The sequence below is a fragment of the Gymnodraco acuticeps genome, unplaced genomic scaffold (assembly GCF_902827175.1).
Source record: "Gymnodraco acuticeps unplaced genomic scaffold, fGymAcu1.1, whole genome shotgun sequence".
NCBI lineage: Eukaryota > Metazoa > Chordata > Actinopteri > Perciformes > Bathydraconidae > Gymnodraco > Gymnodraco acuticeps.
This window is the reverse complement of record NW_022990513.1, coordinates 758,322-783,539: the sequence shown is the minus strand read 5'-3', so window position 1 is coordinate 783,539 and position 25,218 is coordinate 758,322. Positions and strand designations below refer to the sequence as shown.

General features: G+C 40.4%; 1 protein-coding gene and 1 long non-coding RNA gene across 2 annotated transcripts; one reads left to right on the top strand and one right to left on the bottom strand.

The window, feature by feature from the left end:
- Window positions 1-1,718: 1,718 nt before the first annotated feature.
- On the top strand, window positions 1,719-7,503 carry LOC117553212. Its single transcript, XR_004570092.1, has 5 exons — window positions 1,719-1,871; window positions 4,727-5,560; window positions 5,886-6,027; window positions 6,126-6,216; window positions 6,423-7,503. It is a non-coding gene; the product is annotated as an uncharacterized LOC117553212 (long non-coding RNA).
- A 2,119-nt stretch (window positions 7,504-9,622) lies between these two features.
- On the bottom strand, window positions 9,623-20,240 carry tat (tyrosine aminotransferase). Its single transcript, XM_034227138.1, has 12 exons — window positions 20,086-20,240; window positions 18,992-19,281; window positions 18,496-18,600; window positions 18,187-18,254; window positions 17,311-17,469; window positions 16,055-16,193; window positions 15,662-15,714; window positions 11,325-11,477; window positions 11,090-11,218; window positions 10,737-10,820; window positions 10,404-10,502; window positions 9,623-10,291 (listed from the first exon to the last, which is right to left on the bottom strand). The coding sequence occupies exons 2-12, from the start codon at window positions 19,272-19,274 to the stop codon at window positions 10,151-10,153; spliced, it is 1,413 nt and encodes a 470-aa protein (XP_034083029.1). The 5' UTR covers window positions 19,275-19,281; window positions 20,086-20,240; the 3' UTR covers window positions 9,623-10,150.
- Between the last annotated feature and the right edge of the window lie 4,978 nt (window positions 20,241-25,218).

Sequence of the window (25,218 nt, the reverse complement as noted above, 5' to 3'; positions counted from 1 at the left end):
TCTTTCATTTTCAGTGTCTTCACACTGTATTCCCACCTCATTGATCACTCTAACCAAAGCATTGTGGATCTTCCTTTGCGAAAACCAGTCTGGAAATTACTCAGCAACCCTCTTTGTTCTAAGACATGTCTATGTCATCTTCTCCATCCATTTACACAAGTGTGATGTTAATGCTATGTCTGTAGTTACTGAATACCTTGTTTTGTTCTTTAATAGCTCTGCTACATTCCTCATTCCACCACGGCACCACTTTCTTCCTATACCCTCTGTTGTTCTTTTTGGTATAATTATATTTGCTGCTTCTTTAATGTGCATTGTGATTTGATTTGAGCACTCCTCTATACTTCCTTCTAATGCTAACAATTGTGCTGACTCCTTACAGCGAATTCTACATTTCTCCCAGTCTGCTTTACCAAAGCACCACCTGGAAAATATACTCACTTCCTATTTGTGTTGATGATAGAGAATACTGGGTAATGATCACTTCCTATGGTATAGTCACGTTTACATTCCATTCACACGATTTAACTAAACTATCCGTCACAAGTGTGAGGTCCAAACATGATTGTGTCCCCCTATTCACGTCTATTCTTGTTTTTTGTCCATCATTAAGGCAAAACAATGATCTTTCCTCTAACATCACCATTACTGTCTGTTTGACTGCTTCCGCATAGGCTGTTGTGAGCATTAAAATCACCACACCATACTTCCCTTCTATGACTCGTCCCTGCTATTGTCTGTAAAGTTTCAATGTGAAGATTTTTACACGGGTTATAGAAATGTACAAGCTTTATGCTTCCTTCTTTCATTGGGCTGCACATTTCTACTATGACACATTCCTTGTCTTCAGGGGATGGAACTATGCTATTGGGTAGTAAATGTGTTTAGGTTAGGTAATTAATCTGGTACTGAGAGTTATTACAAAGCACTGTTCCTAAAGGCTAAATATAATTAATTGTTTACTTTTTTCGTTGTCTACTAAACCGGAAGCTAAATAAATGGGCGGGGCAGGGCAGGGCCGGCCCTGACCCCCCCCCCCCCCCAAATGCAGACACTCACTATGACTCGCGTGTGCACGGTTGTGGCATGACCACCAAACAAAGATATTGACACAAGATGTGTGCAACTGTATTTAGTTTCCTATCCATTTGAACATGATTTAAGTGGGGGGGGACCTCACCTCCTCTAGAGGGGTCCGGGGGCATGACCCCCCGGGAAGACTTTTTTTTTTAATATTGAAGTTAAAAGCATCAATCTGGTACACTTTGAGAGCAACATTAGGAGATCTATGGATACATCTCTCAACATCCATATGAAACAGAACTGTAAGCAGATTTTCTTTTTCTTTATGGATATTTTACAAATCACTCCCCTTTCAAACTGTATTCTTATTTATTAATAACAACCTATTTGTACTGTCAGTATTTTATATCTGTTTTTCACCTATTCTCTTGTTTTTTTTATAACTATAATGATCATATAAAGGTGTGCCTTTACCTCACTGAGCTGAGGTTATCAGAGCCTCTCAGTCTTTCAGGAGAGAGCTCTCTAAAGCTCGCCCCCCGCGGCCAAGAAGTCACGTTATAATATGAAGTCACGTTGTAATAACAATAACTAATCTAACTAACTAACTAATCTCTCTCGTTCAGATTAATATTGTCGGGTGTTCTTTTTCTGCTTAGCCAAAGACCACTGTGTCAAGTGTCCCATTTGGGTTTGCCGTATGTAGCAGACCATCTCGCACATGCGCAGTACAGATCGGGCAGATCGGTAGTGACCATGGTAGTGACAGAGGTAATCGTCGTAACCAGCAGTCTTCATCCGCCTCTATCCAGTCTTTGACACTTGGAAAACGAGCACATGTGATACTGGTAAGGATAAACTAATGTTAATATATGTATTAATATAATTTCACATACCGAAACGTTAACGCTTGTCTGAGTATATCTTCCGTTGACTCTGGCTGTGGGTCTTACCGGCTGTTGATAGCCCTTATAAGCTAACGCTAGCATACTTTATTCAGACATTAGCCTTTAGCCCGCTTGGATTTATGGGTGGCTAACGTTACTACAGTCCGGTAGCTCATTTAAGAAAATGTAACGTTATTTATGGGAAACGTTAGCCTACGTGTGTCTGGCCGTGACTGACTGAGTAGGCCGTAAAAGCTTGCGCTAATGTTTAGCATGCGCTAACGTTTATCTTGTGCTAATGTTTAGCATGCGCTAACGTTTAGCATGCTTTATTCAGACCACGCATTATCCAGTGAAGAACATTCAGCAGAGCATATATTTCTCAACACAACATTAACTGTAACGTTAAATGTTCTTAACCGAACTAGTGGACTGTAAAAACACTACCCACCCATGACTCCAATTCGACTACAGGCAGGGGCGGACTGGCCATCGGGACGTTCGGGACGAATCCCGATGGGCCGGTAGCCCGGTACCGAAGTGGGCCGGTCGGACCAATCGACGCGGCCCACTGCCCCACTCCGATCGGCCCACTTCGGTACAGGTGAAATTGTAATCAGCTTAATGCTTGGCCCATGTAGTGAACGTGGATCGCTTTATTTAGTGATCGGATATGATCGGAAAAGCATTCCATGTAAACGGGGCTATTGATAGGTTGTCAAACTTGTCAATCTTATGTTTTCGAAAGTAGGCTAATAGATTAACTGAAGGGGTTGGGCCGGGAGAGATGAGTCGTCTCTTCCAATTGGATAGAGAGCGAGGCCCGCGTCAGAGGTCCACTCATCAGACAAGCTCCCTAGCTTCGTTTGATGATTAATCAGTAAGTTAGCTAGCGAAATTAAGAAAGACAAGATGGAGAACAGTAAAAAAAGAAAGGGTGGGGCTGAAAAAGCCAGAATGAAAAAAACAAAATTGCTACACGAAGATGCTGGAACATTTTCGAAAATCACAGAGCTGTTTAGTAGAAGGGCTCCCGCTCCCAGTCGCAGTAATAAGGAGGAGAATGAGAAAGAAGATGATGAACCACAGACCCGGCATATAATGACAGCAGGTGCAGTGTGCAGGGCTGTGTTAATTTATGTTACTGTTAGCAATAGCATTAGTTGACTGAGAAACCCGTCAAGAAAAAAGTTTAGCGATGTTACGACTAGTATAATATGCCCACGGCTGTGATTGACAACCTGGACAGCCAGTCAGAAGCTAGAATGCCAACCTAGAGAGCCAATCAGAACCTAGAACGGGCTGCAGGGCTGGCCAGACTATTATATTGTGCATACAGTTAGATGCATTAGGATAGAGTCATATGCTCATGATATTCCAAGTTCAATTATATAATATTAATATTATAATTTTAAATAATTATATTAAATAATATTAATATTCAATAATATTAATATTGCATAATAAGGACACAGAGATGTGTGGCCAATTCACTATTGCATTCATTTTAGTGATTGACATTACTGTGCATGATATTGTATTCCTTGAAGTTGGTTATTTAATACTGGACAAGTGCTCTCATAATGACTATTAGAATCATTTGTTGGTTAGACCACATGGCATTGATTGAATATCTGAGCTGCATGTGCATTGGCACTTCTTTTTGTTTACAGCCAGGCACAGGCAACCATTTTTGACTATACCCATACTTTGTCCTTAATCCCAATTGTACATTCACGTTACTGACTCCTACAGTCAGCCCCTTTGACACACTTCACACATGACACAGACATTTTTAAGAAACCTTAACTAAAGGAAGGTTTCATTTTGCACCTTACTTCTGTTGTCCATCTCTTTTATGTTATGGCTTGACTCTGGGGAATCTATCCATAACAGTATACAGTATATGAGCATAGTAGATGTATCATTCATTTATCTGTAGGCTACAAGGGTGGCCCGCATGCGTGGGCGGCGGCCCGGTGTGTGGGCCGGTGCGTCTGAACGTCCCGGGCTGAATTTGTGTCCCAGTCCGCCCCTGACTAAAGGCTAAAGTCAATGTCTGAATAAAGCATGCTAGCGTTAGCGGTCTACCAGCATGAGTCATGGCCAGATTCAAAGGTAAATATACTCAGACAAACATTAAGTATATTAACTTTACCTTTTCTTAACTGAGGCTTGGTGGCCTGTAAACAGTATGAACAGGCGGGCTGCGTGTTTTCTATTGTAAATAAATAGATAAGACTATGAATTTGTATTTATTACCAGAGTAGAAATTCTGGTGTTAAACGTCAATTTAAGGACAGAGTAAGTGTGTTAATTTCATATTGACGAGCGACTTTTTCAAGTTCAATTGATAAAGATATTGTAAATGTAACTTTAGTTTACAACATCGTGTTATATATTTTTACATCACCAAAATGTTGACCACTGTCCTAAAATAAAGTATAGGCTTTGAGTAACGAATTTTAGTGGGCTGTCTTTCATTTTGACACACAGAACAATGTTATAATAAACATACATGCATGTATGTTAAATGGATATATCCGCCTTCTTTCATTTATCTTTCCATTCCCACAACAATATACATAAATAAATGTCATATTTTGGACATAGTTCGAATGGTGATTAATCATGATTAATTAATTTTTAAGCTGTGATGTAATCGTTTGACAGCCCTAATATATATATATATGAACTTTGTATGTAATACTTTGTAAAGTACAACACAATGCAATTTGAAAAGAAAGAATGTATTGAGTGTACACCTGCATTTCATTAATTCCCTCTTCACATCTCTATTTCTATTTTTCTCTTAGAGCGCCATGGCTGATATTGAACCACCTGTTCGATTGCTGATCATCTTGAACGACCACAACAGCGTCAGACTGGAGCTTCGAAATGGGATTCCCAACTCAATGGAAGAGCTCATTGAGGAGGTCAAGAATTCATGTGGATTGGAAGATTACATAAGGCTACAGTATAAAGACACTGATTTTTGGAACACATTTGTTAATCTTACATCTACACATGCGATTAAAGATTTAACAGTTATCAAAGTTGTCGAATTAGACCCCGATTCTACAACTGTGGTCTTGTACCCAGTTGAGATACCATTAAATAGTACCCCTACAAGTGGACTGTACAGTGAAGACTCCTCTGGATCTGTGAATACAGAGGACACAGTACTACTTGGCAGCTCTTCCTCAGAATCATTAAGAACACAGCAGTGGCCAAAAGTGTTTCCAATCCCGGTCTTCTCCTATGACACAGAATGTCAATTACAGAGAGGAAATGCAGAGTACACAAAGAACCAATCTAGACTGACACCAAGCTCAAATCATCTGCAGAGCTTGCTGTGAACTCGTTGAAGACCAAGTCTCAAGAAGAGTCCTACCCTGCGAAGAATTTTAAAGAGAGCCAGGCGAGCTGATGCCAACCATTTTCCATCCTTGCCGATTGGTGAGACTCCAGAAAGCATGGAGCAAGAGACAATTTCCCTTTTGGCAGAACAACAGAAAAGAAACAACCGGCAATCAATAAAAGAAAAGATGGCGAAGGCGTTTGGATACTGAAGACAAGAAATAGTGCATCGGAGGCCAAGAATTGAAGGCCTCTTGGAGCGGTGGCCTGCACTTTTTCACATGGAAGAGGTAATTATTTTGATGAAACCCTTGATTGTAAGCCTGTAGTGGAGAAGAATTGAGGGCCCAACTAACTAACAACTATAGACAGCCGAGGCAAATATGTTGACGTTTATTTTTTAATATATATCACAATATAAGTTTTACATCTATTACTCTTAGTGTCTTTATTTGGTGGTGGTTTTCAATAAATATGTGGATTAATTAATTTAAATGTTACATTCATACAAGCTGACTTGGAGTACTTTTAATCAAACCATTGGCTCTTTATAAAAAACATGTGTATTATAAATTCTTAGTATTTTTTGTTTTCTATGCTGCTTATATTTTCTAGGTAAATGCTGAGTTAATGCGCATAACAACAATTCCATTGGAGACAAAGTTCTTGGCGCAGTTGGACAAACACTCAGGTCATCAGGAGCAGGGGAGGAGTTGTGAAACAGAAGACCACCGGGATCTTGCAGGTTTTGGATGAGGTATCTATGAATGAGTTTTTTATCTGTGGGATCAGTGGCTGAATCCTCCTTTATTTGCATTTAATTTATTATATATATATATCTCTGTTCTTACTCAGACTGTGGACATCGCCATCAGAAGAGAATGCATCCTCAAATCTAATGATCTACTTGGGTGAACCTGTTGACCATCTCATCAAAGAATTCCAGGTAAGACCTCCCACTCACTCACAAGAAGTTTGTTCATAAAAGAAAACATATTTGTACTGCATGCAAATAACTGCTTGGTTAGAAAGATAGTCATTTGTGATGACCTCCTGAGCTTTCCTCTTGGGCCGACTGAACTGACGACTCAGGCCTGTTGAACTACACTCTGTGGTCCTCATCCATTCCCCTTTTTTTTGCATGATCTGCAGGACGCTGAGGCTGGAGAACTGGAGCAGGCAACAATGGAAGCCTTTGACACTGGGAAAGAGGATCAGCTTCATCGACCCAAAGACGTCAAGGTTCTCATCGAAGGAACAGAGGTCCTCAGCGGCTTGCCCTCGGTTGCGACAGCTTTTGCCATGCTCTTCGGGCTCATATACGCACTGAAATGGGGCGAAGCCTGCGAGCTAGTTCAGGCAGTCAACTCGAGCACTTATGCTGCATTCATACATAACGCCCCCTTGCCACTCTACAACCAACCAAACAGAGTCTCCTTAATATGCCGCTCTATTTAACCTGCCAGATCTCTCTCCATGCATTGCTTGCTGCTGCTATTGCTGCAGATACCTCTACGTCGCTGCTGCTCGCTGCCCCACCACCACCCCAGCTTCCACCTGTAGGCTCGGGGGTTAGTTATTTGATCATCACTCATCGTGCTATGTATATCTATGGAGTGATGATGCCCGAGCCTAGTCGCCAAACTCAACTATATGCTGCTTCTAATAAACATGTTAAAGGAACACGTGAGTTGTCTGACTGAACTTAAGATATCAGAAATAACTGCAATCCACTTTTGAAGTTGTGCAAAAAGTCCTGATGGAGGGGAAAAAGATGAGCCCAAAAGTGAATAGACTTAGAACCCAGCTGGTAGACACTTTGTTGCACTCACTCACAGTTACCATTGTTACATGGTAAGGTTTCTAAAACCAAGGTTTTATAATAATTATGCATTGTAAAACATTTGCGAAAAAGTGTTGTGTTCAGAAGTTGCACTTACAGTATGACCGATTTTCACTGTAGAAGTTATTCATGTCTAATCATTTTTCAGAGATTACATGTCTCACAGGCGCACGTTGTCAGTGTTGCTTTAAAAAAGTGTGCAGTGGATAATAAGGACATGTCTTTTTTCTAAGAGTTTGATGTTTGGAAGCGGCCCACATATTACCGCATTTTAACTGTGGTACTTATTAACATGTCTAAGATCAGGTAATGGCTGCCTCAGAGGCCAAAGCTGGTTGTGTGAACAACTTGTTTTTCATTCAAATAAATGTGCTCTGGTGTTAAAATATACAGATTGATCTGAAGAAATTGAGTCATTGTAAAATATTTCGTGTGATTGATTACTCTAATATTTTTTTGTTGGTACAACGTTTTACTTTTATTAGTGTACCTTTCAGTTGCATTGCACTCCTTAAACGTGTTTGAGACACTTTAGATAACAATGTGGCTGTCATTTGATTAACTCTGAAAATACAGAGCTTTTTATTGAATAAATCACCCAAAAATCACATGAATTGAGTTACAGGTGTCCCCTCAGCTGTGCAGACTTATTTAATAATACGGTAGGAAATTGTGGAGTAAAGTTAATATCTATCTTGTACACACACACACTTTTCCTCTACTGATTATATTACTGGATGGAAACTGAAAGCACGGGAACATTAATAAACTACACAACAGAAAGTATGAATAACATTAATGAAATTGTGACTGTAGATATGTTTATACTTTATATTATTTACTGTAAATGTTTAATTTAGATTTAATTATTGTGATTATTTTCTATCTAAATCTCACAATGGGGTAGGTTACAGGAACTTTTCATCAACAGATTGCTTTAGTCTGGCTTAACTCTTCACTGATTGGTTGCACACACTTTAAATGTACTGGCTATGCAAAACAAGGTGGGGCTCATTATCATATTAAAAAAACGCGCGGTTTTTACAAAAAACGCGCGTTTTAAACGGGCGAATAGTGGCACCCGCCGATTTTGCGGTAGCTCTTTCCCTCAAGAATGCTAACGAAAAAGCTCTATAATGGCAGGCAAACATTTTTTACTTGACTTCTTTTCTAAAAAGAATATAATTCACAAGAAGAAAGAGGCTAGCAGCACCGACGCTACAAGTGAAGTTGCTACTAGTATAGGCCTACATCACCAGAAGAGCCGCCTAAAGACGTGGATAATGCTAGCACTAACGTCATCGTTAGCTGCGCTAGCAACGTTCCGCTGGCTAGCTCAAGTTCACCTTTCCCAGAGGTATGGACGGAGGAATTGTGGCGGAGGAAACAAGAGGATACACTGCAAAGCTGGGAAACTGGGCTGCAAAGTTTGTTCATCCATTTCGGATTTATCAGTCTTCAAAACGCAAGGTGTGTGTGTGTGTGTGTGTGTGTGTGTGTGTGTGTGTGTGTGTGTGTGAGAAAAGCAGCGCTGTCTGCTTATTTGCAATGTAGGCTAGGCCTAATCAGAATAATTTCAAGTCCAGATCATCGTCTGCTTAGTTGCAATACTGTAGTTTATGCAATTTAGGCCTATAAATTGTTTATGTAATTTATATGCCAGTGTGTCCATGATTTTGAGTCTGTGTGTTGAGCGCAGCGCCGTCTACTTTGTGCAGTACAGCAACTATAGGACTAAGCATTTCGGTAGTTTCTTTGGACCTGTCTGCCCGTGTTGTGAGTGCACTTCGCACGTGCGCACTTGTGTGGCATTGTTTGGGATTACCTAATTAAAATAGCGTCCCCCCAGTAAAAAAATCCCCACTACACCACTGGCCTCTGGGGACCATGAATGTAAAGTGGTTTACAGTATTTGTTCATCCTCAGCTTCCATACAGAAAGCCTTTCTATATTTTAAAAGAGTCACATGTTTATGGAGGAGCCAGACCCGTGTGTACATTTATACAGTCACGTGTGTGCAGTTATATAGTTACGTAAGACTCCAATAGAAAATGAAAGAAGAGAATGTAAGTGTTATATGTTGCACATATTGAAAAGCTCTCTGAAGCTCATTTGTAATAAAGGATTATGGTCTGTAAAAATAACATTTTAGAACCTGTTAGAAGCGGTTCTGCTAATGTATACTCTTACGAATACAATATAAAATGACTTTACATATTTATTTTCCAACTATAAAAACTGAATAATATTCTATAATAATACCATACTTTTATAAGAAGCATTCTGCACTATGATTACTTTTCAATTTGATAATTGAGTACTTTTAGCTGATAATAGTACTTTAACTTAAGTATCCTTCTCGACTCAGGACTTTTACTTGTAATAGAGTATGTCTAGACTGTGGTATTAGTACGTTTACTTAAGTAAAGGATCTGAGTACTTGTTCCACCACTGGTACCAGTACACTCCTCTATGGTGTGTTTTGTGTGAAAAATACTTACTTTCAGAGTCATGTCAACATGTTTTTATCAAGTAAAATAAACAAACAAATATAACAAATAACGATAAAGAGTATGCCGAAAGTCGTTTTCTATCACAAGCAAAGAATACAGAACATTATCAAAACATAACGTCTATAAAAAATGGATAGTCAAATATATATTTCCTTCACCTAACTGTGGGAGCAAAGAAGCCAGCATGCACTGCAGGAGGTTACATTACACACAAAGCACTACACAAATTATATAAATACACAAGAACAAGGTATATGCGTTGCCTGTATAAAATATAAATATTAAGCTTATTTCATATAGTTTATATAAAAAATTACACCATCAAGGGACCATCCGATTTGTTGCATCTAAGCTTTTTCTGCCACGGTGATGAAATTGTTAACACAGGTTTGACATCACAAGTACTTTTACTTCATTACACGGTGGAATGAGATTTCAAAGCTGCTTCCAGCTCAGTTTGTGGGTAGACAGACAAATCTTTCATCATTTGGTCTCAACAACATCCAGGCATTAGCCCTACAGCTTCAATGGTCCAGATCGGTGCTCTCAGTGCTGCCGGCTCGATTGTGGCGCTGGCAGAACTCCCTGATCCGACTGCAGGCCTCCACCATCATCTCCTCCGGCACCGTCACCACGATGCGGAAGTAGTTGGGGTACTCAAAGGCCTGGGTGAGGACACAACGCGGTTACTTTCAGGCATGAAAAGGATCACAAACGGGTTTTAATTGTATTCTAAATGCAAGTCTTTCGACATATTGACAGAAAAAGGTGTCTTACTGAAGCAGGCAGACAGAAGACCGACTGCTCGGTCACCAGACGCTCGGTGAAGTCCACATCGTTCTTAAAGTCTGGAAACCGATCCATGTCAATCCCCACCTGGACACACATTATAAGAACCGCAAATTCATATTCAACCTCTAAAAATATTCAAACCTCTAAAAATATGTCGTTAAGTACTATAGAATGATGATTCACGTGCATTTCTTTCTGTTAAACTTTTCTAAAATCCTACTTTTAAACACCTGCATACATATAAGGTAACAATTATGTATCAACAACCCTGAAATGACATGCTTAAAATAACTCAATTGAGTAAATGTTCCTACTGACCATGAGGTACATTGCTCCTGAAGGCATGACGGGGTTCAGGCCAGGCACGGTGCTCAGCTCATTGAAACAAATCTCAGAGTTGGTCTGAGGGTGAAAAACATAAAAACATTGAACTTATGTTTAAAGGACGATTTAATCGCGGGAGAACATTTTCTCAACATTTTTTTAAAAGTGCTTCTAATTATATGCTGCACAGTATGAAAATTGTACTCAAAATGTAAAGTTCATCAAGTATGCATGGCAAGGTGGAGTAGTTGGGCTTTTTACAAATAGCAGTATTCAGGTGAGGGTCAGCTGCCAAACGTGTGTGCAGGAAATCATACAGTGTTTATATATATATGCATATTACGCACCTTCAGAAAGCTGATGGTTTTGCTGTAGAAGCTTGGAGGTGTGTTGTTGAGGATGCTGTCCAGGGCCCCCTGGATTATACTGCAGGCCCCCAGAATCCGCTGACTGAGTTTCACCAGACCCTGTCGAATCTGCAGAGGAAGCATACTGCATGTCAGTCAGGAACATGTGACAGTACACTGGTGGAGTTATTATACAGTATTCCAAAAGGAGAAACTGTAAAGAAAAACTACGTACCTTGGATCCAAATACATCATTCCTGTCATGGATGAGGATCCATCCCATCCTCCAGCCTGGGACCAGCCAGCGCTTAGCCAGACCCCCGCAGGAGAGGATGGGAACGTCACTGCTGAGAGACGCCATGGAAGAACAGCTGCAACCTGGGAAAACCTGTGTACACAAGAATGAGCAAAATAAAATATGTTTAGGTGACAGAATCATCCGCGGCCACGGGTCAGTATCATGCACAGTGATAGTGCATGTGATGGTGATGAAGTTGTCATGCTGCTTTCCAATAATATTTATTTTTTAATGGATGCTGTCATTTTGACATGTAGATTTAATTATGGCGTGCAAGGCATTCAAGTCATTAAATAAAATAAATGAAATACAATTATACATTTTTGTTAAAGGAATTTTTCAAATGTTTCTAGTTTTTCATGTTCAAAAGGTTTATTGTGTTCCTTGTAAAGAAAACACGTTGTTCTTGCATTTGTTCAAAATGTGTATAAATGTAACAGTACATTCACAATGTATATTTATGTATAGATGTCGCAATTGTCCAAAGCTTTGGCAATACTGTAAGTCATTATGGTCATGCTAATAAAGCTATTTAAATTTAATTAAAATAAAAACAAGCTGTTAACAGGATATCTTCAAGTGGATATGGCTAACATGTTAGCGTGCTTATTTACCGCTTAGAGAATGTAAAACCACTGTCTTTGTGACAGATGAGGGAGAAACCAACGACAGGAGAAGAGGAAAGGAGGGGGGGGTGGTGAAGTAGCCACAGAGAGAAAGCTGGTTCTCATTAAAACGTGCTGGATCTGAGACGCTGAGCGGGGAGCTGCCCCGCGTCCTATTGGTCAGACGGCTGGGAATGCCTTAAACTTAAAGCACTTTTTGGGCTCCGTCTCTCTGAACTGGATAAACTTGCGCCCCCGCTCCCTGCCTCTGGTATAAAGTATTACTAAAGTATGTGTAGGATAACATAACATATTATGATCAGTGCAGAAGATGTTCAGGGGGATTCACTTGCATTCCAAATACATTGGCACTGGCTGACACGATTGAAAGAGTGAAACATTTAAGTTAAAAACATTAATCAAAGTCAACTTTATTATTAATATCTCTGTGTGTGTGGTACAAACAGGGAGGCCCAAGTGCTGTTTCCCACAGTCCCAAACATTCAAATATATAACAAATATATACATATACCGTATGTATAAATGCACACTATACAATTATAAAAAAAAGGCACAACAGTAAATATAAAAAAATAGCAGTATGGTAGATTAAACGGTGAATATATGAGAATTAATGAATATATGACAACAGTACAAATATATGCAAGTAGTGCAATAGGTGTCCATGGCAGCTAGCAAAATAAAAAGTACTAGATACTAGAGCGAATGTGAGAAAATGTATTCTTGTGAAGAACATAATTCACTGCTGAGGGTCTTTTGGAGGAGGGGGACAGGCAGTGTCAGACAGCCCGGCCCCCTCCCCTCCTAACATCCAGGTACTAAAGTGAAGGCCTCCCCACCACACCCCCAGTTCAGCCCCCCACGCCCCATTCCTCCACCATTCCGGTTGCGCCAAAACACAACATCTGCATTAACTGCAAACACATGCAGCCAGAAAAGTGCCGAGTCATTCTGATCGGCTTGCTTATTCTCAATGTGACATAGTCAGATGGGGGGGGGGGGACCCAACAACCCCGACTCTGTGTGCAACCGAATGTTTCTCCTCTGGTATTCTACTCTTCTCTCTCCAGTACTCCTTTGACTTTTCTATTGACCTACCACCTCTAGCAACACCTAACCTCTAATGGCGCGTTTCCACTGCAGCGGGTAGCTCGCTTTAAGCGTGCCGAGCCGTGCGGGGCCCGTTTTTGGTTGCGTTTCCACTTGGCCTAGTTTTGGCCCGGGGCTACTTTTTCACCTTTTTTCTGGCCCGACTAATCGTGGTTCTAGGGCCAGGAACAACCAGGCTGAGTCGGGCTGAGTATGCTAAACTAGAGAGAGAATCGCTGGCAAGGGGGCTACAACTACAACAAGATGAACATATTTGACCGTGATTTAATTGTAATACACGTTTCAAAATGATGCCGAAATAACAACATACTGATACCGGTTAGTAGAAACCATGAATTAATGCTTTGACAAGTCTGCAGACAGACGGCAGGCGAAAAACCCTTTTAAAATGCTTGTTTTCTAAATGGAGCTTGGCTAAGCTAACGTTATATATGCTCCGACCGTCCACACTCAGTCACAACAACGGCCTATACAGACATAAATAAACCAGCGACTGTATTCGCCATGACACAGGCAGTCTGTGGTTTGTACTTGTTTAACTTTTGTCTAGTTTCTGAACAGATATGAAGAGCTGTGAGCTCTGAGTGCTAACAGCTAACGGCTGTGTTGTTTTTCTGGGGCGCTCATTGAAGATGACGGCTCCGCCTACACTGCGTTACTATAGTAACTGCCCCAGTTCCTAAACTGTAATGGAAGCGCAGCATTAAAGTGAGCCGGGCCTAATAAGGCCTAACCAAACCGAGCGAGGCCGAGCGAGGCCTGCAGTGGAAACGCGCCATAAGTGTTTTTCTCCATTAGCCTCACTTTGTTGATTAAAAAGAACAAATCTATGTTTGTCCATTTTAATGTCGAGCTCCTTTATTATCAACAATCTGTTAACAAGCCTATTCACTCACAGAGCTGCTCATGGAAGAATGAACAAATAACTACATAAATGAATGGCAGTTTTGTTTTTCATTTTACTCAACCAATCAACAATCCAACAGGTTGGTTTTAACCTGGGGACATGTGTGATAAAATCACTTGGTAAACTTTAGCTTTAAAATTCTGAAGTAAATGATGACTGCTGAATATGCAACTTCAAATGAGGTTTGTTCCAAATACGGTTCAAATGAGTGGAACAGGATCCAGATGTTAGAGCCTAATATCAGAGGTAACAGAGAAGTAAACGTGATTTTTAAGCCTGGCTGAGAAAAACGTATTAGGTTGAAAATTCCCTTTTTGGAAAATGTCAGAGGCCACAAACGATGCAGACTACAGTTCTTCAGGTGCTTTCAGAACTTCAGTGATTCACAGCTACATCTGCATTTTCTTTTCATAATAATAGTTTGCAGGAAGGTTACTACTAATGAGATTTGGCTGTGTAGACAAAAGCATCATGAAATGTGTTTGCATGTGGTGACCACTGAACGACTGATGATGGAATCAACATGCTGAGGAGATCCATGTGTGGACCCAACATTTATATACATGTGTGCAGTCATATGGGTTACATAATAATCCCAAGTAGATGAAGCATATTTTAGGATACAAATATTAAACTATACGATTCAAGAACCAATTAAAGTAGACATTGTATCATTTTTAGGTTCCAAGGAACATTCAGCATTACGTTAGCAACAATGTTCAGATTTCATATGAGTGCATTATCATGACTGAGCACTATCAAAGCAGAGGTGGCTAGTAGAAACTGTAGCAGGATGCATCCATCACTACTCAATCATTGCCACTGTTATCGTATCTGCAGCAGTATTCAGCCGCCTGCCCCTGTGTGTGTGTGTGTGTGTGTGTGTGTGTGTGTGTGTGTGTGTGTGTGTGTGTGTGTGTGTGTGTGTGTGTGTGTGTGTGTGTGGTGTGTGTGTGTGTGTGTGTGTGTGTGTGTGTGTGTGTGTGTGTGTGTGTGTGTGTGTGTGTGTGTGTGTGTGTGCGTGCGTGCGTGCGTGCGTGCGTGCGTGCGTGCGTGCGTTTACATGTTTGCATGACCTTTAGCCAGTACAGATTTATCAAGGCCGACATTGATGCCAACTCTTTGGACTGCCAATGTTCTTTTCTGAAATGTTCCTCTTTAAAGGGATAGAACAACAACTGTCTCTTTAGTTTCTGCTGCTTACTCAAAGACCAGGTGTGTGACTGAAATAATGATCAAATATAGTTTTATAGCAACTAAATTCAAATTCATGTTATTCCATTGAGTTTCCATTTTATTGGTATTCAGGATTCACTTTTCATTGTCATTTTTAAATAAACTCCACTTTATATCTCTGTGTAGGAGAGATATAAAGCACTTTAAAGCCTGAGTGTAAAATGCTCTGACCCCGGCCCACCCCACTGCCTGCTTGCACCTGTTGACCCCCATGCCCCCCGCCCATCCCTTACTGGTTGCTGATTCACAGCACATGGCCCCTAATCCCCCAAGTGCTGATCCACCCACCCCCCAGAGCCAGGGCAAATACCACCAAATGCAGCACAACCTCTGCTGTCACTGTGCTGAAAAATGTGCCTTGCTGGTGTTCCAGAGGGCCAAACCCTGACACTCACCATATCACTGTAGATTTCATCAGCCAGGATGGGGAGGCAGTGTCTGGAGGCCACTGTGAAAACAAGAAGCATTTCATTCATGGACTTCACGTCGTCCAGATTGTACATGTACACTCTTGTGTACAATTCTTTGTGCATGCTATTTTCAGAATATGTTTCACAAATGATCCTAATGCAAAGTGGTTAGGGACAAAATTGGCCATGTCCATAAGTGGCGGGGACATGACACAGTGTCCTCAGTACAAATGACGCCTATGCTTTCATTGTTTCTGTAAGACGAAGCAAATGCTGTATGTATATGATAGTACATGTTCAACTCCTCGGATGCTTATTCAAAGTTTTTAAAGGGCTCTTCATTATTTGAATACTGAAGCAGAGTGGACGGGCACGTACCTTTGATTATTTTCTGGAGGTGTTCCTTGCTGAAGACAGAGCCACACGGGTTGGATGGATTGGTGACGATCATACAGGAAGTCCTCTCGTCGATCAGGCTCTCCATCTGTAGAAGGTCCACCTCCCATGACTTCTCCGGCTGTCAATCAAACATGTGTGTTGTCATGGGCACAGAAACGTTATTCTTCATGAAAATAACACCTTCAGGTCCTTGAACCTTTGGGTGCTCATTCACTGTAACCAACGTTTGACCAAAATGATTCATGTGTGATGTGCACCAACATAAAACATTTGCAATTCCCATTCCACAATTTTCTTATTTCTTTACGAAATGTCCAAAACGGTTTCCCTCCATGTCTTTATATAACAGTAGGATGCTCACATCCTCCTCCCATCAGTGGCCTTACCACACTGTGTGTCTTATTATTGATAAATGAACTTCTCAAAACAGCTGCTATGAATGCTTTACAATCATTTTATAAAAAATTGCATGACGTGAAGAGAAAATAAACTTGTGACGATTACTAAGAGAACATTTGATCTGATGTAATGCTAGTGATGTATAAGTACACCAGGTGGATAGATACCTATAGACTATGAGTCTTTATTCTTCATCAAAAACACTGTCTATGACGATATCAGACATGAATACTCCTATTTTGTAACAAGAAGTGTCTGTTTTAAAGAAGATAGATCTTACAGTTAGGGCTGGTTCAGGCTGGCATTGAACCAGACCCTTGTTCAGCTGCCAAAGTCTTAGACTTTCGGGTGACTTTCACTTTGTACCTTTCAATTCTAACCCTTCCTCTCCTATTTCTCTCTCTCTCTATTTGTATGAACTTATGTCCTGTGTTTTGTCTTTCACATACTTGTTGGTAGCACCTGGAAGCCTTTTGAAATCCTCCTGGACCTTTTTATATATGTTCACATTATCATTTTTTTCATATGGATTGTCTTTTCTGTAATTGTACTCTTTGTTTTAATCCATACACACGACACATATCTGCGCACACGTCTGTCTGTCCTTACAGACGGATCCTCCTCTCTTGGTTCCTTCCATTTCTCCTGTTCACTGTGGGGTTTCAGTGGGGGACTACTTTATTGTACGTTGTGGGTCTAAGGAAAAAGGGTGTTGAATGCTGTTGACACCGTGAAGTCCCCTGAGACAAATGTCTTATTTTTGATGTTTGAAAACTTGTAATGATTGATGAATTGATTAAATAAACATTGTTGTTTATTTAACCTCCTATACTCACCAGCAGATTGTAGAGTTTGACATCTATGCCCATGGAGACAGCCAGAGTCTTATATAAGGAGAAGCCCGGGCATGGGACCAGGATGTTGTCCCCCGGGTTACACAGGACACTGATAGCCAGGTCAATGGCCTGACTGCAGCCGCTGGTCAGAATCACATCCTGGAGGAGAGGAGAGGGGGGGGCTTTACTTTCAAGATCAAAGATAAACGCTTAACAACACTACAGTTTCTATTCTTTGACCATGATGGAGTCACAGTTACTAGTAGCAGTGGTGTAAAGTAACTACATTCCACCAAGTACTGTACTTAAGTACACATTTGACATAATTGTACTTTAAGTGTTTTCATTGTATGCTGCTTTATATTTCTACTCTACTACATTTTGGAAGCCAATTTTGTACTTTTCACTCCACTACATTTTCTTTACAGATTTGACACAAAATACTTAGGAATAACTTTTAAAATACGATTATTTGGTATAGATTAAACCATCTACCATTATATTTGATTAACTAAAACCAGGAAATTCATAGGAATTTAAAAATATTTTTGTTAAAAAATATTTAACAGTTCCAGCTTCTTAAATGTGAAGATTTGCTGCTTTATATTTTTAAATACTTAAATACTAGTTTTTATTTATTTGTTTACTTTGAATTCTAATACTTGAATTACATGGTCCTATTCATACTCAAATACTTTTACTTAAGTATCATTCTCCACGCAGAACTTTTACTTGAAATGTAGTGTATGGTATTAGTGTTTTTTACTTTAGTATAGATTCTGAATACTATTTCCACCAGACTTGTAGATTCCAAGACATGCACTCTTGTTGATGGACTACAGGTCTATTTATGATTGAATCTGATTGAATAAGCACCTCGGCCTCCAGCGGAGCCTCGGGGCGGCTGTAGAAGTTGGCCACCGCCTGTCGGCTCTTCAGATAACCTGCAGGTGGACAGAGCAAATAATGTACTGCAAACAGAAATTCAGTGGGTCCTCACCACTCCTGAGATTTACATCAGGCCATTTCTGGTTACCTAATTTCACAACACAAGTCATAGCGTGACAACATGTGGGTTACCCTAATAGCTGTAACACAACCAAATGTCTCACCTGATTTTACAGCCAACCTGAAATGACATTTCTAATCTTTGTGCATTGAAAGATGTTTCCTACTGTGACTCACCAACAGAAGGGGCATAGCCGTTGTACTTTTGGGAGTCTATGGCGTCTTTCATGGCCTGCAGCACTGCTCCGTCTGTAGGCAGGTTTCCAAACACAGTGGGATCCCCTGGGAACGGATGTGACAATAAGCAATCAATTAATAACCAGAGAACCCAAGAGTCTTGCATTGAACAAATGTCATAAATCAGTATACTTAGTCCTGGAATGACAGGAAAAACATGTCTAAAAAACCATGTAACTCCAAAAGATAAAAAGACAAGAGATCTGTATTTACAATCAACCAAGCTGGTACTCCTAAAATTAACTGGAAGGGGGTAGTTATTATCTGTTGATTATACTCACACATTATGAGATCCACCCAACAAGAGTTTCTCCGCATGTTGGCTTATTGATAAATATAATTAAGTACACATTGAAAACTGGCATTGCTTCAAGCTACACAGTGACATCTCTGGATTGTTTGAATCAGCATTTGAATTATGCAGAAGCCCTCTCACCTATGGAGAGTGCGATCATGGGTTTCTCGGGGTTGGGGGTGAGCTTCATCCCGTCCACAATGGCTCTGATGGGGTTCAGCGTGTTGTTGGCCATCTCCGAGGGCCTCACATCCCACCTCTGCCTGCGACTCTTGGCCTTGCTGGGGTACAGAGCACCCCTCACACTGACGTGGTGGAGGTCCTTCCCATTCACTCCGTTCCCACTCAGGCTCTTACCATTCTCAATGCTCTTGTTGTGGACTCCATTGCCATTCATCTGAACCAAGTAAGACTTGTTCTCCATCCTGGAACTGATGGTGGTGAAGAAAATGGATGTTTACTCAAAAGGTACCTAGACTTTTAAGTGTTCCACGTTGTGCTACTTTAAACTTCCCAACTACAGTTCAGAAGGAAACAATGTACCTTAGGCTTCACTTCCTGTATCTGTCAGTTATTACACATTAACATTTAACATGCATGTGATCCTATTGTAAAATATAATAAATATTTATAAATGAAATGCAAAACTAGCTCCCTCCTGCAACTTCAACATGCTCCCCACAGTTGAATCACTTATAAACACCAAAAAAAGCATATTCAAAAAATATATATATATAACCCTCTGCATCATGAGTAGGCTATTATACTGTTAATACTGGCTAATTGTGTTGCTAATACTTCTGTACCTTTATTTAAGTTGGTAAATTGAGGGGGAATGCTACGTTTATTATGGAAATGCATGCTTCTTCAAACATTTGGTTATGCTGATGTGAAATTGAAAAAGTGTTATTAAAAGTTGCATCATGCATTACAAATTCAAAGATTATTATCAGATCGAAATCTCAGGCAGAATATTTTTCTAAATTCCGGCTAGACCGTCAACATTTGAGTATTTTTTAATTCATGTTTATAAAGCCCAAGGACAGCAAATTGAAAGGAATCGCTCAAGTATTTAATAAATGATGAATTGTAGTGCAAAACCAATTCAATCTGTAACATCTATTTACATCAACATTCTCAAACAGCGTGCATTTTACTTTTATGCATTTCCATCCCTAGAATATCTGTGTACTGTAAGACCATACATTGAAATAAAAAGTAATATTTGTACTTACGTCAAAAAGTAAAATGTTCTACAAAAAGTATCTCCAGATCAGCAGCAGCGCGCAGGTTAATAACTGTTAAACAGGGTGAAGCCGATAGGATGATTTACGCCGGTTATATAGAAGATCCCCGAAAATGGGTGTTGAGCCCAGCCCATAATTCCATTGGTGGAGACTGAGGGCTGTACCATTACACCCCCTTGACATCACTAATAGGAACCATACCATCTGCAAACACTTGAACTGCACCATTACCGTCCAGAGGCCGGGGGGGGGGGGGGGGTCTCACACAGATAGGGCACCTGCAGTGCGTCTGTGCTGTGCGTCATATGCAGTGGAGCTATTTGTTTGTGTATAAAAAACCGGAACGTAGGCTACACATAACGCGCGCATGCGTGAAATTGCGCACAGTTGTCGCTCGTGTTGAAGGTTATGAAACAGCTGTCAATTAACTCTGCAGCCAGATCCGCAAAGCATTATAGTTAAGTATACACTGATTCTGACAGTATCCGCTGCACTTAGATCATAAATTAAAGTACCAGAGTGTCGAAATACTCTGTTACAACTAAAAGTCCTGTATTGCTAATGTTCCTCAAGTAAAAGTATATGCATCAAAATCTAGTGAAAGTAGCGACAGTAAAAGTAGTCGTTGTGCAGATTGGTCCATCTCAGAATAATATATATGATATGTTTTATAATGATTGATCATGAAAGTGTTCTCAAAGCTGGTGAAGGTGCAGCTAGTTTGAATGACTTTGTATACTGCAGGGTAGCTGGTGGATTTACTCCAGGTGGAACTACAGTCTGATTTAACACTTGATTATAATTCACATCATTCATCCACATCTGTACAGTAACTTAATTGTATTAAATACATGTAGTGAGTAAAAGTACACTATGTAGCCTACCTCTGAATTGTAGTGCAGTAGAAGTACAACGTAGTATACAATATAAATATTTAAGTAAAGTATAGTAGCCTATCTCAATAATGTACTTAAGTGCTGTACTTGAGTAAACGTAGGCCTGCTTAGCCGGTGCGCGTCCCCTCCTTTGCGGTGACGCGCACCGGTCCCTGTGTTCACCCTTGTTCTTGTTCGTCGCGCTGCTGCGTTGAGTGCGTTCCAAAAGTTAAACTATAGGCAACGTTAAACTAAGTACACAGCCGGAAATGGCGACCAACACGGTGGATTTGAATATGCAAAAACGCAGCATGTGTATGGCTCCTTATGCCTGCACTCATGGGCGCGGGAAGGGGGGTGCTGAGGGCGCTGCAGCACCCCCTAGCGGCAGGCAAGGGGTGCGGAGCTCCCCTGTCTGAATTATTATTTGACGGTTATTGCTGCTCCCGCTGTGCATAATCTGTGTAATATGTAGCCAATAAATTCCACATTGTTGGTAAAATAATATTTTGGCCTGCCCCGAATGTTGTTTCTGTAGCCCCGGACAATTCTATCTCCATAATATAATACATTAACCGTGCTTTACGTGAACCTCATCAAGACACTAGAGAGGACGACAGAACTGTAATTTCCCGTGTTCAGTGAATGCAACAGAGGCAAGACACCAGACCAATCAGAAAGTTGCATGGAAATAAAAGTGTGCTTGTGTCATTTAAACTCGGCTCTGTGTGTGTGCGGAAATAGCGCATTTAGTATGTGTGAGAGAGGGAGAGAGAGAGGGACCGTGTTGTTAGCATCTGGTTAGCTAGCTGCACTAACGGACATACGGAGCTGTTGGTTCCACAACAAGCTGGAGGAGAGCTCTCCTCTCAGACTGAGAGACTCAGGTGAGCTAAAGGACTCTCTGAGTGTTTATATAGTTAACTTTAGTCTAAGTTATCTCAGTGGGTCTCAAACGGTTTGGTCACAAATTATTCAAAAGATTATTTCCGCGGCACACCTTCATATGATCATTATTATGGAGTCAGATTTGGGTCAACATTCTAGCGCGTAAAACAAACTACTCACCAGCGGAACATGTGCTTTTACACGCGCATAAAATGACCCTCGCGCGCAGATTAAACCCCCGCGAGCGGCTCTGCGCTCGCGGGGGTTTAATCTGCCACTGGACTTTGATTGACAGCTGCCAGGAAAATCCGGGGTTGCCAGGTTTGATAAATGCCTGAACTACCAAGAGCCGAGCAGTGACGGCAGCAAAATATAGGTGCGTACAGCAGACAGTAGCTAGCAGTTTTCGACGGACACAGCCCACTGAAAAATATATTGTTTTATATCAAATGAATGTATATTACATTACATTACATTGCATTTAGCTGACGCTTGTATCCAAAGCGACTTACAATAAGTACATTCGACCAGGAAGACACAACCTTGAAGAAAACAGAATCATATATATATATATATATATATATTAGCTGTACACTTTACGAATATAATAGTTTTTTTATGGACAACTTTACCATTCAATCTCGTCCAACTGATTTTGCTGCCGTCACTGCTCGGCTCTTGGCAGTTCAGGCATTTATCAAACCTGGCAACCCCGGGTTTCCTGCCAGCTGTCAATCAAAGTCCAGTGGCTCCGCCCCAAAGTGCCAGAAACTTTTCACGCGCGCGTAGACAGACGGGCTGACACTCCCGCGAGCAAGCAAGAGGGCTGTCTCGCGAGCGAGCGAGCGCAGAGCCGCTCGCGGGGGAATATTGACCCAAATCTGACTCCATACCAGCACCTCAGCACCCCCACTCAAAATACCTTCCCGCGCCTCTGCCTGCACTCTTCCGGCGTTCCGGTGCGCTGCATCCATGGGCGCACAGTGCGGGGGAATGAATGAATACTGCAGTGGTGTTACTAAACTCATGCTCAAGTACTTTTCAGATACTTGTACTTTACATGAGTATTTCCATTGTATGCTATTTTTCTACCCCACTACAATTCAGAAGTAAATGGTGTACTTTTCCTCCACTACATGTATTTAATCCCTTTAGTTACTTCACAGATGTGGATGAATGATGTGAAATCTAATCAAGTGTTAAATCAGACTGTAGTTCCACCTGGAGTAAATCCACCAGCTACCCTGCAGTCTACAAAGTCATTCAAACTAGCTGCACCTTTACCAGCTTTGAGAACACTTTCATGATCAATCATTATAAAACATATCATATATATTATTCTGAAATGGACCAATCTGCACAATGACTACACTGTAAACAATTACCAGCATTTCACAACATTTAACAGTATTATTTTACAGTGACATATTGTAATCAAGGCCCCCTGTAATATCCCAACAAATACATGTAAAAAGGACTGTATCCTTGGATTTCACAGCATTTAAAGGTGGGGTATGTAATTTATTTCAGAAACACTTTTTGTTATATTCCATAGAATGCTCTTAACATCCCGATAGCAATTAATTAAATGCTTTGACAAAAAATCCATAACAAAATGTCGTAGCGCTGTAAAAAGCCCGACCAATCATCTGAGCCGGCCCGGCTAAAATAACTGGATGGCCTACCTGCCTGTCAGCCTTCCATCTGTGCACAAACTTATCTCGTGCCCTCATTGGTCATCTGCGCGTTCGTGTGTGTTGGAGGAGGGGCTCTGTAAGGAAGTCTGAAGGAAGGGGCAGATTTTCACCGGCTGTGTATTTTCAAATTCTAGCGCACTCGAGCTGGTTTCTCCAAAATTACCTACCCCACACTGTAAAAAAAAAACTCGTAAAAAAACGGTCAATAACCATTAATAAAAGTACAGCACTAATACTTCTACGGGCAAAAAACCTGTAAAAAAACGGTCAAATGACTGGCAGCAGCGGCTGCCAAACAAAAACCATAAAATTAAAGTAAAAATACTTTAACTGAAATAACGTGCAAAAGCAATTAGTATACAGAAATTGTCCTTAAAGATTTTAGAGGAAACTTTCCTCTCTTTTCAAAATCCATTGTCTTAAAATGTTACATTAAAATACCTTAAATAAAGTTCTGATGAGAAAAACAGTTTTTTACATTTTTTTTTTTAATTAGATTTATCAAACACTAAAATAAATACAGAACCTAAAGTTCTACAGCTAGAATACTGTTATTTTATAGCTTTTTTCTAACATTTTCCAATCAAACAGGTTCAACAAAATGACATCACAAAATGTTCTGTAGGAAACAATTACTCTGAAAACTTAAAATATAAAAACCATGTCCTGGCCCTTCGTACATCCAGGACATGGTTAAACCGTACACCCCAGCCCGTGCACTACGCTCTGCATCAGCCAAACGACTCGTTGCGCCCTCGCTGCGAGGGGGACCCAAGTTCCCATCGGCAAAAACACGTGGGTTTGTTGTCCTGGCTCCAAGATGGGCAGATAGCACATCTTCCGGCGCAAACTGAAAACTCATGTCTTTCGACTCCACTTTGAGCGATAGATTTATTAACAAAGCACTTATATACTAATAAAGGACTGGCTTATCTAAAGCCAGTTGAGTAGCACTTGAAATGTTTGGCTCTATGAAACCTGATGTACTTATATGATTCTGTTTTCTTCAAGGTTGTGTCTTCCTGGTCGATTGCACTTAATGTAAGTCGCTTTGGATAAAAGCGTCAGCTAAATGCAATGTAATGTAATAAAAATATTATATTATAATATTATAGTACAACTAATGAATACAGCATTTAATATGTAAACATCATACTTATAAACAGTATAAACAAAAAGTAAGTTTAATTTTTTAAGATTACTTTAAAACATACTCAACTGAAAATAACAGAAATTGCAAAATGGCGAAATATGTTCACATTGTCCATTTGAAGGAGCAGTGTGCAGGATTTAGTACGTCTAACAATGAGGATGTAGGTTCCAACCAATGATAGCTTGTTCACTCACCCTCCTATCCCAAGTTTCTAGGAGAATGAATATTGGCTGCAAAAAACTTGAGGCCCAATCATGTTTCCTCTGTCCATTCTGCGCTGCTGTATCGTGGCAGTGCAACCTAGAGGACAAACAGATCAGAATCAGAAACGGGTTTATTGCCAGGTAGGTTCACACGTACGAGGAATTTCACTAGGTGTCGTGGTGCATACAAATCTTTTTTTTAAAAAGTACACAGATAGCGAACTATATTAAGAACACTGTAATAAAAATATAGTAAGATAGAAATAAAATAAAGCAGTAATTTACATCGAAATAGAATGCAATAA